Source organism: Bactrocera neohumeralis, unplaced genomic scaffold (genome assembly GCF_024586455.1).
Source record: "Bactrocera neohumeralis isolate Rockhampton unplaced genomic scaffold, APGP_CSIRO_Bneo_wtdbg2-racon-allhic-juicebox.fasta_v2 ctg49_3, whole genome shotgun sequence".
NCBI lineage: Eukaryota > Metazoa > Arthropoda > Insecta > Diptera > Tephritidae > Bactrocera > Bactrocera neohumeralis.
In genome coordinates this window covers 245,076-259,543 of record NW_026091970.1, presented here as the reverse complement: position 1 = coordinate 259,543, position 14,468 = coordinate 245,076, and the positions used below count along the sequence as shown (strand labels likewise).

At 34.2% G+C, this 14,468-nt stretch overlaps 1 protein-coding gene across 8 annotated transcripts in view; it reads right to left on the bottom strand.

Moving 5' to 3' along the window:
* Positions 1 to 4,908: 4,908 nt before the first annotated feature.
* LOC126767269 (CUGBP Elav-like family member 2) overlaps positions 4,909 to 14,468 on the bottom strand; it is a 186,200-nt gene continuing 176,640 nt past the window's right edge. For 4 of the 8 annotated variants that reach the window (XM_050484833.1, XM_050484835.1, XM_050484836.1 and 1 more), the window contains 3 exons: positions 13,118 to 13,555; positions 9,105 to 9,251; positions 4,909 to 8,962 (listed from right to left, as the gene is read on the bottom strand). In XM_050484833.1, coding sequence (XP_050340790.1) covers positions 8,691 to 8,962; positions 9,105 to 9,251; positions 13,118 to 13,555 — 857 coding nt within the window. In that variant the 3' untranslated portion in view covers positions 4,909 to 8,690. Of the gene's footprint in view, positions 8,963 to 9,104; positions 9,252 to 13,117; positions 13,556 to 14,468 lie in introns of those variants that run through there. The other 4 variants (XR_007669044.1, XR_007669045.1, XM_050484834.1 and 1 more) reach the window with 4 other exon arrangements.

Below are 14,468 nucleotides of genomic sequence, written 5' to 3'. Positions count from 1 at the left end.
ATAGGTCAGACAGCTCTTTGCTCTTTACAAAGTTCTCCTTTTAATGGTTGTATGAGTTCTAACTGGACACTATTTGATTCATGCGGTAAGATTGACCATCTTACCGGTTGTCAGCTGCATTAACTGTTTGGCTGAAAATGGGATGTAAAGATCTCAAAACTTCCTCCTCGAATTGCCAGATCAAGTCACTAAATTTCATACCTTCAGAGATTCAGGTGAAAAAGCGAAAATAGAAATCAAGCACTTGTGTAGATTTGTGATAGGTTAAGGTCGCTTTGTCGTTGGTTAATATCCAAATACAGAATTTTTCTTCTGGCTTCAGAAATAATTGTCACTACAGTCAATGTGTGATCCTTCCGCTGAGCCCAAATCTAACCTAACCTTACATAGCCTGACTTAATAAGGAATAATTCGCTTAAAAGACATCACCATTTGCCGTTTTTAATTTAACAAGAAATTTCAAAGAGAGGGAAATACAGAAAAAGATCGCAGATTTTGCAGCTACTTTTGGAATGGAATGGTTAGAAAGCCCATGTTTACTGAATACATATTTTCTATATGTTTCGAAATATTGTTATGAATAATTAAATATTGCTTAAAACCCTCTGAAAAGAAAACAAAATGAGGAGATTTTAGTAAAATATATCGAAGTATGCCGTCGCTTAGATTTTCACCTGGTCCTTGCGCTGTCACTTGAAAATCAAGATCTGCAAACATATGTGGGTGTCTCCTATAAATTTTTATTATGCTCTGAATTCCGTATCGACATTTTTTTTATAACTGCATATTGCATTGTTGTTGCTCCTTTAGCTACAAATAATAAAAAATAAAATTCCTAAAAGAATTATATAAACTGTTGGCTTTAAAACACCACAATCAAATACACATGCATCTGTTATGCACTGCCACAAAACACGTTGGGTTTTCACAACCACACATAAAATACCGTTACTTGATGCTTTCTGTAAATTTGATTTACTAATAATATCAACTCCAACGAAATGTCTGTGCGGCATCCGCGAAATCAGTTTACTCGCAGGATACACAGGATATTTTTTTATATACCGTATATTTTTTATATACTGCTGTTACTAAAGTTTTTCTGCTCTCCTTCAGCGTTACGCCTTCGTTTGCTGCACTTCCACCTGTAGTTGGTGGCACTTGCCACCCACCGTTGTAGACGTGCGAGTTTCGTTTGCCGTGTTCATCCGCTACAATGTTGACGTTACAGCTGTGCAGATCATGATTGCTTGCCGTTATCCTTAAAGTCATAAATCAGGCAACGGTTGTCCGTCTACTGGCGCAACAATAACGCCAACAACAACACAACCAAAGGGGCGCTGCGGCAGTAGGCCGCCAATGTTTGCTATCAACACATGAAATATTTAAACAGCAAAGCTGCGCGCTCCCTCTTACCCGCTTTACCATGATCCGCAACCAAGCCCTCATATGTACCAACGTCCTCGCCAATCCGCCCCTCAATTCCAACCAATTTCAGTGTTTGGCAACAATTTTAATGCTTTTTTTCGCGTTTCCTTTGGTTTGAGGTGTCAAAGGTGTGTTATTGTTGCCGAAAATGCTGAAATAGTTGCAAATATTGTTGCAACACTTCGTTGTTTTTATGTCGGATTTTCGGTTTCAATAGCCATGTTGTGCTATACGAGTATATGCTTTTCATATATGTATTTCTTATTTTATTTGTTTCGATTTGTTGCAACAGCCGCTGTGTGCCGTGCCTGTAGCGCGGCCAAAGCCAACGTATCCATCGCCGTGGCGCGGCTCGCGTTGGTGCCAGTGCCGCGGGTGATTTTCTGTTGTCGGTGTGAAAACATAAATTGCCAAGTAATTTCTTTTCACTGCTTCACTCTTATTTGTTTTCACTTTTATAGCCTGCAACTATATTCTTCGGTTTTTCCTGTTAACAGGCACAGTGGCTTAATCAGTCATATGAAGGGAAAGTAATCTGGCGTGGAGCCCAAAACAGAGAACGACGGAAATAAAGTTTTCCAGTTACTGCTTATTATTTATTTATAAAGTCTCAATGCAGCTATATACTGAAGCTTACTTATGAATTCTAGGAATTTTATGATTTTTTTCTTAAAATATTATTGCACTTTGGATTTTCTTATATTTAGTAACAATATTAAAACTCAAATAATTGTTATATTAAGTACTAATGCATATAATAAATAATATAATTATTTTTTTATGTATATTTTTCTAAATTTTTACATAATTTTTTTGCTGAGACCAATTTTCTAAATAAAATTTTCCGTGGTTTCTGTCTCTCACGCCACACAGTCCAACGCTTGCAATTTTGTTTGCATTTAGTGTATATTTGTTGCACTAACAAACAATGTACGTCTCGATCCAAACAGTGATTTTTTATTAATTTTTATTTTCTCTTTAATATTTAGGTTTATAGTTACTTGCAATATTTCATTTTAGATTAACTATAGTTTGGTTTTTTTCATTATCTTAGCCTCTCTTAAAATGTGTTGTATTTTTAAGCAATTTCCGGTGTGTGTGTAAAAATCAAAGCATATTTTTAGGCTGCACAATACCGCTATTTTCAAATTACATACAAACTTTATTTGCATTATCAAGAATTATCGAGTGTCCTCAACAACTATGTATATGAAGACTGTTAATTTTTTATCATTAGCTTGATATCGAGGTACCTTCACAAGGCTCGCGGGTGGTTGCCTACGCACACGATGTACATAGGTCTTTTGATAAAAGGAAAATCCCTAACCCAAGTGTGCCTAAATGTGGTTACTTCTAAATAAAACTGAGCTAATTTTATCTACAAGAAGATTTAAAATTTCTGATATTACTCTGGCGGGGTTGGAATGGTTTGATAGGATGCTCTCATGGCGGCCAAACATCGTCAGCCCAGAGTAGGAAGGGTTATTCGCATTATTCTCTTATAGAGAAGCAATTGGTAAGAGCCTCCAACCTGAAAGTAATATTCTGGTTCTATGAAACCGTCGATAGTATTTCAAGGGGTCGTTGTGTGTAGCTAAGCAGCTGGAATGGCTTCAAAGAGGCGTCTTCATCGGCATCTGTGGTTCACTAAGGACAACCCGAATAATGGTACTCAATGCCATTCTAAACGTTGCATCTGTAGACATAGCTAGTAGGTGCTTGACGGCGAAGTCTTCTATTATACTAAGGGAAGCTCGGTACGTGAGGGGCTCTGGACGGGGACATACTGAAAATTTCCACCACTACTTCGATTGCATTCCTTACAATTTAGATCACTGCATCACGAAACCATCTCCTGACGGTTCTTTCTCAACTAGGAGGGATTTGTGGGTACGGCGAGACCGTCGGGAGTTGAGAGCGAGAGTAAGTTGTGGAGTCTTTTGCTGGCAGCTCGCCATCATATTTATTTTCAAGCTATAAAATCACTGTAGCGCCTTTCAAGCGGAGGTGACTGCATTAAATGTAGCAGTATATGTATCGTACAGCTCCAAAGTTTAGCTTGTTTATTCACTCCGATAGCCGTGCGGCTATATTGGTTTTGAGCTCTCTGACTGGTCACAGCGGAATCGCCGAAAACTGGGAAGGGCACCTTTAACCCAATTTCATACGATTTGAAATGAGTCGGTATTCCAATGTCTTCTAGTGTTCTGGCGTTGGAATTGGAACCTCCTGTGAGCCCAAGAAGCGTTGGTCCACAACCAGAACATGTGCGACTGCGAGGTTCGTTGGGTTCAGAGTGAACCATAAGAGATCCTCCGAACTACTGGCTCTTAGCAAAGTCAATCTCGTCTCTTTTGTAGGTGTTTTGACTGGACGTTGTCCAAAAGACTCATTCACGGGGCGGAGAAATCTATGCAGACATATCTTTGGCAATCCGAGCGAAGCTGCTCGGGCTGGTATTAACCGCCGATATATAAGAATGCGGTGATTCACTTTTAGGAATTTATGGGTGCCATAAAAGACGAATATCTGTCCAAATGCGATCTATCGACTTCAGGTCGACTCTACGATCTAACCTAACCTAACCTTGATCGCATTTTTAAGATTATATCTTAAGTTCCTATTCTTCTTACGCTCCTATTCTTCGACCTTCGATTAGATCATAAGATACCTTTGAGATACCAATGTTGTTAACTAACAATATAAGCACTTTTTTTTAGAATAGAAGGCAATATTCTGAGAAAAGGACACCAGGGCAGGGTTGAAGATGAAAGGGAAGGTTGGATGGAGAGTTTTCTGTAAGGAGCTCTCCGCCAAGTTGAGCGTTAACCTACCGTACTACTGTAATGTTTTTCAGGCAGAAGTCGTTGCTCTTAAGGTAGCAGTAGACGTGCATCTACAAAATCTCGGGAAGGTAAGCAAGCATTCACCCCGACAGCAAAGCGTCTGACCTCGCTAATTGTGCGATCAAACTTAGTTAAAGAGTATCCTCACTACAAACAGCAAAAAGATGTGTGTCGATCTTTCTTTTGCGGCACTTTTCCAAGATTTGGCACATGGTGAAAATCAGGTCGATTGTAGATTTTTCAGGTCTAAAGCCACACTGATAAGTTCCAATCAGTTTGTTGACGGTGGGCTTCAGTCTTTCAAACAATACGCTGGATAGAATCTATATATACAAATATATGCGATATTAAGGAGACTTATTCCATGATAATTGGAGCAGATTTCGGGGTCCACCGTTTGTGGATTGAGCAGAGTAAACTTAAATTCCAATCGTCGGGCATGCTTTCATCCGACCATATTCTACAAAGAAGCTGATTCATGCTCCTTATCAGTACTTCGCCGCCGTATTTGTATAGCTCGGGCGGTAATCCATCGTGGTCCGCAGTTTTGTTGTTTTTCAGGCGGATAATCGCTATACGAACTTCACTCATAGTTTTCAGACAACTGCTTATATAATTAATAATAAAAATTCGCTTTCAATATATTCCCATTAATGCATTTACTAGTTTCTTTATTTTATTAAATAATAATTCAATAATACATTTATTAATATTTAATATTATGCTCTAAAAATAGTTTTCCGTTTTACAGATTTCCACAGAAAAAATAAAATTCTACAAAATTGTAGCGTTTTGTATGTAAGTATGTATATATATATTATATATTAGTATATGCATTCATATTTCACTCGTGAATATGAATCTGTCTGAAGGTTAAACACTTAATTTACCGCTATGTAAATAGTAAGTACACTTTTGATAGCACACATATACACTTATGCGCGTACATATATGTATGTATATGTCTGTATGCCTACATTATAAAATTTCTACGCGCAACAAATTGTTGCACATACATGTATATTTAACGGAAACTAAAAACACTACTAATTTACTACGAATGTTGGCCTAAGACTAAGTCACACAACTAATTTTAATTAAAAATTTGTAAATTTGATTTATGTATGTATGCGTTAAAACAAAGCGTGGCATATTCGGAGATGTTTATATAACATAACTGTATGTATGTATTTGACTCTTTGTAATTACTATGACTCAATTTGTGACCTACAAATTTTATTTTATTTTGTTGCAACTTTTATTTGGTGCGAAAGTTTCATGACTAAGAAGTGCTTGCGCTAAGAGCTTGGCTTAAACTTATTATGCAGTTAACAAAAGCAAAATTAAAATATATTTTAAATGTAACTGTTTAAAATATATGTGCTTACGGTTAACATTTGTGCTATGTTTACATTGATCCAGCAAGAAAAGCTCTCTTGATCACTGCATGGCTACTAAGAATGTGTGGTGTAATGTGGCAACGTTATTATATATACCGTTATTTGGTTAGCGAGTGGCAAAAGAACGCGCGCTAAAATACGAAAACGCTTTTCAAGGGATAATAGCAACTTAATCATTCATTTTCTGTACCAAATTAGCATAAAATACTCTGAACTTACTGCTTCTTTTGGTGAGTTTTTAAGCGAGTTGTGCGTTCTTTTGCCAGTCGCTTACTGAGAACTGATCCTGTGTAAACTATTTTATAAAGATTTTATTTATTTTATTTGTGTAAATGTGCAATGAAATCTTTGCAGAGCTACGAATGTCTCGAGCTTATGAGAAATGCACCCATTATATTTTGGAAAATATTTTTAATTTATTTTACTTAGAAGGTTAGGTAGAAGAGAAGGCAGAATTTTAAGAAAATAAAGTAAATTATAATTTATAAAAATACTAACAAGTTATTGCCTCTAAAGCTGCCGTATAATGGTTGATGAGCTGCCAACTTTTATAGAAATAATTATAAGAATAATTCACACGACAATTGGGTCTACGTAACCGGAACAGACCGGATTTTTTATTCGGTCAAGGACTATCATTCTCCCGCTACAACAACAACAGCAAAGAAATAAGGAACTTATCATAAAACTTGATTTGGAGTTTGATTAAATTGCTCAACTGACTTCAGAAAAATGCCTAAATTAAAAAAAAAATGATACTTGAATCTTTCTTTTTACGAATAAATATTTAATTTGTTTAAAATTTGTTATAAAGTTGTGTTAAAAACTATGCAAACTTATTGTTTAATAAAAGAACTGAACAAATTTTAAAATTTTGACACTTTAGGTCAAACAAACTGGTATAAAATATTAATCTAGTTGAGTCGTAACTTTATTAATCGAAAATATGTGGATGGATATATTACAAATGAAGTTCAGTAGTTCTGTCTTTAATTTTCTGAGTTTTTGTTTTTAAGTTGTTAAATTCTTCCTTGAACACTCATGAGAGCTGCCATTTGCCAATTCTAAGAGAGTGGCGAGGCGAACAAACTTTTGGTATAAATTACTTAAACTGGTATAAACAACTAAAGCTGTCAGACCACAGTAATAAGTAAATCATAGTCTCTATATATTTGCGAAAACCTTCACATAAATCACGAGTGAAGTTTAAAAGTTCTGTTTTAGTGTTCTAAATCTTTTGACGACAAGGTGACTTCAACGTAAAAATATTGATCTTTTGGAATGGCCAGCTGATGTAAGTCCTATTTTGGATACATGGGCTTTATTGACCGCCGAAATACTTTTTTACTACACCAACTCAATTTAATATTCGCACCTATTAATAATAATGGAAACACGTGAAAATAACTAGGAAAAAAGAGAAATTTGCTTCTTTCCATTTTTTCGTAGTGGAAGGGCTATCTTTATAGCAATGAAACAAAGTGTAGAGTATTTATGTCTAATTTTTCCAAAGCTCATCAAAAAACTTTTAAAGAAATTAATTTTCAAGCGGCGAAAAGAAATTTTTTAATGAAATTGCGCTTTTTTTTTGAGCTATTATTGCGCATTTTCGGCATGTTTCGGAAGTCAGTCAAAACTAAGTAACCGTAAAAATTTACAAACAGTTGTTTTGAAAAAAATCATAATTATAGCAAATTTGGTCTTGACGCTATTTTTTTACAAAAAGTGTTTAAAAAAAAAATTATAGCAAATTTGGTCTACAAAAAATGGGTTTGGAAAAAAAATTAAAATTATAGCAAATTTGGTCTTGAGACTGTTTGTTAACAGAAAGTGATTTTGAAAAAAAAATCGAAATTAAAGCAAATTTGGTCTGAGACTATTTGTTTACAAAAAGTGGTTTTGAAAAAAATTAATTATAGCAAATTTGGTCTTGAGACTATTTGTTAACAAAAAGTGGTTTTGAAAAAAATAATCAAAATTATAGCAAATTTGGTCTTGAGACTATTTGTTTACAAATAATGATTTTGAAAAAAAAAAGTCAAAATTATAGCAAATTTGGTCTTGAGACTATTTGTTTATAAAAAGTGGTTTTGAAGAAACAAATAAAAATTATAGCAAATTTGGTCTTGAGACTATTTGTTTACAAAAAACTGGGTTTGGAAAAAAATCAAAATTATAGCAAATATGTTCTTGAGACTATTTGTTAACGAAAAGTGGTTAGTCTTGAAACTGTTGGTTAAAAAAAGTGGTTTTGAAAAAAAATCAAAATTATAGCAACTTTGGTCTTATAATATCTTAGCTATAGCGCTGGCTTTCCCTAAATCTTTTTTTTTAATTGTTCCAGATCTTTAGTTAGCTGCAGAGCATATATTTTTTTTGTTTTGCTTCGAGGCATTGAGAAATTGTGGATCGGTCTATGTGATAGCACTGTTAATAATATATATTTAAATTTGCAAAAAATGACTTTTGAAAAAAAAAATATGTTTTATAACAAATCTTACGCAATGAAGGTGTAATTATGGTACATTTAATTACAAGAACAAATTTTTCTTTGTAAATATGGACTTTTGTAAATATTACTATATATACTAGGTATAACAATTGATGCTGAATATATTTGTATAGTTACATTTTACATACAAAAACAAAAATCAACATTTTGGTTTGCCTTTATTTTGCTTTTTAATTTATCCCTAAACAATTCAGCAAATTTGTTTGAATGTAACCATGCTTCAGGTAAGCTACTTCCCTAACACTTTTTGCTTGCTTTGTTTTAGTTTAAGCTCTTTCTTTGGTCTTTATATTTATATATATATGCAATTAGATGTATATATGTATGTGTGTGTGCTTTTAAGCACTTTGACTTGAACTTTTATTTTCACTATGAAAATTTGGGGCCTTTGGTTTATTTGTCGCTGCAGGCTATACTCTTTATCTTCTACTACTTCCGCTTCAACGTCTCATTGATCATCCGCATTGTCACACATTAGCTGCAGGCGACTATGCTTTAGCTGCTTCAATATGGCTTAGCTGCGTCCTTGGAGCGCTTTAGTTGTACTTTCAAGCGTTTGGTGCCGATTTGGAAACCATGCATCGCCTGTATGGCCGCGCCCGCCGACAGCGGATTATCGTAGGATACAAAACCGAAACATTTGGACAGATTAGTTTGCTTGTCGATGAACACTTTGGCGGACAGCACATTGCCGAATGGCAGAAATGTGGATGCGAGATCAGTGTCGGTGAATTCCTGAGGTAGATGGTAAATGAAAAGATTACTGCCATCGGGTCCTGCAGAGAGTTGAACATATATGTATTAGTGTAAGTGCTGGTTTGCTTAAAAAATCTTGAAAAACTAACTTAATTTAAATTTAAATTAAATTAATTTCGATTTAAATTAAATTAATTTCCATATTAATTGGTATCAACTCACCTTCGACTTGTTTCCCAGCGACTCCTGCTGCCGCGGCCTGCAGTGCTGTGGTGGTTAGTGGTGTAGCAGTTGATGCAAAGGCGGCACCGTTAGTTAAGGGGCTTAGTGTCGGTGCATAGGGTGAGGTAAGGCTTTCTCCACCGGGCCCTATATAAAATTTTTAGCAAAATAAATTATAAAACAGAATATTACTTAAATGCTTGGAAAATCCAAATGTATATATTTTCATCATTTTTCCGCTGAAAACACATTGTTTGTTCAGTTTGTATACACGAGCTCACTGATTTCGCAACATATCATCCACAAATGTCTGTTTGAGAAATATCAGAGCTACACAAATTCACGGGACACACAAACATACATAGCTATGTAAAGACATTAACATACACAGGTATACATAGACGTACATATAGGAGTTGACTACAACAATCTGCGCAATAAAAGTAGGAAAACATGCATTGAGGGCGATACATAATTTTCTTGCTGGGTGCGCACGATGCGATACACCTGTTTATGCGCCTACATATTGTCACCTAAAATGCAAAATAACGTAACATCACTCACATAAGTTTATAGGCGAAGGAAAAACAATATAATAGAAACCACTCATATTGAAACAAAATTTGTGTATTGGTTATAAAATGGTTATATATTGGTTACTTATTGGTTATTTATTGGTTATATCTGACGACGGAAGCTGAAAATTTTATGCTACATGTTTGTAATATGATGTAGTGAACCGTAAGCAATAAAAAAATAATTTCGATTTTTTTGACGATACGTTGTTTTGCATTTTAGGTGACGGTATGTATTTATATTTCACTATTTTTTAATATTGGTTGCCTAATATCGACCTACAGTTTGGTTTTGTGTGTGGTTATCTGTATGAGTTTATGCACCTTTTTGGTTATATTGAATATGGTTGACAGCAGCAGGTTCGGCCTTTTTGTTGTATGTGAAAAATATTTTTTTCTCTATAAAAAAATTTATGTAAAGTTTGTAATTCTTTGCTTTGTGTTAGGCAGAATATTTGCTAAAATTTTGTTTACTGTCTGCTTTTTCTTTGTGTTTAACTGTATAACCATATCGCCGTGTATGCATATATGACGCGTAAAGGGTGCTTATTTTTCTTGCCTTTCATTTCCAAAGTATATGATTTAAAAAAATCTTAATCGTGACAAATGTACTGAACAGAATTCATTGGCATTATTGGGCACTTAATACAGAAACTCTTAGATTTAAGCAATAAAGGAATTCCTCATCTCAATTTTATATACCAAACTAAAATAAAGTGGCCAGAGAAAGAGAGAGAGGGTCCCTTTAATGTGAAGAGAGTGTGGCCGAAAAATGTATTTTTCTCTTGGAAAATAATTGGTATGCTTAAGGATTTTGTGCATTATTAAAAATTCCTGAAGGAGAAGATTTGGAGCTTTAGAAATCTCAACTCATTAATAAAAATTCCTAAACGTCAATTGGTTAATAAAAATTTCTTAACGGGAAAATTTTCAGATTTAGAGAACTCAACTCGTTAATAAAAATATCTGAACTAGAAAATTTTGGGCTGTAGAGAACTCAACTGGTTAATAAATTTCCTGAACGAGAAGGTATTGCTCTTCAAAGAACTCAATTTACTAAAAAAAAATTCCTTACGAAGAAGATTCTGTGCTTTAGAGAACTCAACTCATTAAAAAAATGCTTGGAGGAGAATATTTTGGGCTTTAAGTAACTCAACCCTTTAATAAAGTATTCTGACTCAATTCTGATTCTTTATTATTTATACATATATTACTATAGAAATTAAAAGATACAAAATAGCAACTAATTCAACTGTTTCCATAAAACCTTCTGAATAGTAAGATATCCCCAACTATTTCAATACATTTTTGAATGTCGTTGTTTGAAAGAAAAAAATTCGAAAATTATGTAAACTTGAAGCTCTACTTTGGGATTATAGTTATAGTTAATATTTTAATATTTATTACCATATTTTTCACCTCAATCCTGCTAATCTAACCTTACTTTCCCGATCTATCTATTTGATCTCGTCGAAACCTTTCGTTTTTAAATCTGTCGCACTGTTTCAATTCGAAGACTACTAACCTAATTTAAATTAAAACCAGATTACTGCTACATCATCACTCTTCCGAAAGTTGTCTTGTGTGGTCAGATTAAATCCTTACTCAGAGCAATCTTATGATGATCACATGATTAATTTTATCAATTACCTATAATTATTCGGATCATTGGTACTTTTTAAATACATAATTTGGTGCAACTTGTTGACCTTGTTGTTATTTTAGTGGCAAAATATAGTTCCGTAATATCGAAATATAATATGTTCCGAAACTATTGCCAAGTTACCAAAACTTGACTGATTGTTTTTTAGGAAGTATTTGAGAAACTATTTCGCCAGCGATTTTCTAAACACTTTCACTGAGAACTGGCGAATGAGAATACTTTTAAAATAAGAGTAATAGGTTGAGAACAGAGACCACAGAATTATAATATAGTGTTGAAGTCAACCGGACCCTACTTAGTATAGTTAAAATACAAAAATAAGGCTTTTGTGGGTTATGAAGACCAAATGGGAAATGAGTTGAGTTGAGAAAAACGGTCACGTCTCTGGGGTGTTATTTTGCTCTCGTAACATTTTATACAGGTATAAGTATAATAGTTATGGTTTATATTTGTATTGCGGGTAAATTACCTTACAACTGATAACAAAATGACGATATTTTGAATTTGTTTCAGTTGGCACTGCCATTTCATGATTATACAAATGAGTTAGGTGCTTGGGAAAAATGATTTCCTGATTTTCAACTCAACAATGTTTTAGTACAATGCCCTTTGTTTGATGTATACTATCGGCGTTACTACGTGGACCTCCTTTTCTAAACAAATAATATTATACTATATGTGCCCACAACTAATTGGAGACGCTTATTACATGTTTGAATATTATACTGTTATTGCTTTTATTATTTGGTTGTATGAACGTTATTACACATTTTAAGACATGCAAATGTGCTAAACTCAAGCAAGAACAAACAAAAACTAAATTTTCTATAAGATGCAGTGTTAATGAGGAACCCAAATAATAATTTTTCCAACTAAATATTACATGCGGTGCGCAACTAGGAAACGTTAAGAACATTCACGAGTATGAGACGGGAAAGTCATAAAAACTAAACTCGAATTAAGGCAACGTTGAGTTGTGTTCAAAATATAATAGTTGTCAAAGTTGGGTTTTTTTAAAGTTGAGTTGTTTTCAAACTCTAGTTTTTTTTCAAAATTTAGTTGTTTTTAAAGTTGAGTTGTGTTCAAAGTTGAGTTGTTTTCAAAGTTAAGTAGTGTTCAGAGTTAAATCGTTTTCAAAGTTTAGTAGTGTTCAGAGTTGAATTGTTTTAAAAGTTGAGTTGTTTTAAAAGTTAAGTTGTGTGTAAAATTGAATTGTTTTGATAGTGTGGTTCTATTCAAAATAAAGTTGTTTTAAAAGTTGAGTTGTGTTCAAATTTGAGTTGTTTTAAAAGTTTAGTTGAGTTGAAAATTAAGCTGTTGTCAAAGTTGATATATTTTCAGAGTTGAGTTGTTTTCAAAGTCGAGTTGTTTTCGGAGTTGAATTGTTTTCAAAGTTCAGTTGTTGTCGAAGTTGAGTTGTTTTCAAAATTGTGTAGTGTTCAGAGTTGAGTTGCTGTCAAAGTTTAGTAGTGCTCAAAGTTGAGTTGTGTTCACAGTTGATTTGTTGTCAAAGTTGAGTTGTTTTAAAAATTAAGTTGTGTTCAAAGTTTGGTAGTGTTCAAAGTTGAGTTGTGTTAATAATTGCGTAGTTGTCATAGTTGAGTTGTGTTGTTAGTTAAGTTGTTTTCAAAATTTCATTTCTCAAAATTGCTTAAATACGAGTTTAGCGTTTTATGCTTGAACTACACACATTATATATATATAATACCATATTATATAAGACTATTCAGTAAATACAGACCCCATTTCCATACTGGCACTTGACGCATACTTACAAAGATTGGCAGCGGTGGCTCCGGTCAGCTGTGCAGTCATAGTTAGAGGTGATTGTAGTAGATGGGCCATATGCGCTTGCGCCTGCGCCTGATTGCTGGCGCTTAACGCCTGTGCGGGGGCATACGACAGGCCGTGTATTTGACGTTGTTGCTGTTGTTGGTGTTGACTCTGTTGTTGTTGTGATGAGGCGACGAGGTGACTGTGTGACTGCAGCGCTTGGTTGGGTGAATAGTTGTGCGCACCTAGTGCGGCCAGCGTTACCAGGTTCTGCATCGGAATGGATCGAGCTGAGAGTAGTCCATTGCCAACAGTGTTGCTGGGCTGGCCAGACGCATCAGCTGCACCGGCTGTGGCATGGTTGGCGGCGGCGGTGGCGGCGGCGGCAGCGGCCGATAGAGATGCGGTTGTGACACTGTGATCCGGTGGGAAATTTAGTCCTGATATTTCCATTTTATGTGTTTTTTTTTTTTGGTTTTTGGTTTATCAAAGGTTTTGTATTTTGGATTTTTGGTTTTTGTTTGAATTTGTTTGTGGTTTTATGATTTTGATATTGATTTAGGTTTTTTTGGTTTTTTGTTTTTGTACATGACCACAGAGTCAATCATAGAGACATACCAAAAAATGTTCAACGAATATAAAAATAAACATAGAAGAAAACACACACCCAATTGGATTATTTACATTTACAAAAAAATTATTTTTGCTATTTGCAGTTTAAGTTGTAAAATTTCAAAATGAACAAAATAATATTTCATAAAACAAATACATATAAACATACATACAAAGTGTACGGGTATAAAAAAATCATACAAAAATATATGCTACTTACATAAATAAACTGAGTAATTATAGATTAATGTAAATAATTAATGAAAGGAAAATGCATCAAAATACGCTAGTATCGAGAAAATTACAATAAAAATACAATAAAAATAAATTACAGAAAAATAAACTTTGCGAAAATGCAATGCGGTTAGCAATAACAACAACAAATACAAACTAAACTAAATGAGAACTTCAATGGGAAAATTAAAAGTGCTGCGGCGAAATCGAGACTTTGCGGTAACAACGCGCTTATTAATTTGCGCACCAGCGAATTATTTGTCACGCCAGACGCTCGTCACAGCGTAAGCGTTGTGTGTGTATTAATTAATGACATTATTGTATTAGCGTTTAAGTCAGCGCAATGCATTGTGGTACCACTACGGCGGGTCAGAGTTAATAAATAATATACAAGTATGTATGTATGCACTTATACACAGACAAAATTCAATCTAATTGCATGCTTTAATTGTAGCGAGACATTGAGGATAGAGATTTATGTTTTAAAAGTAATGAAATCATAAGAGA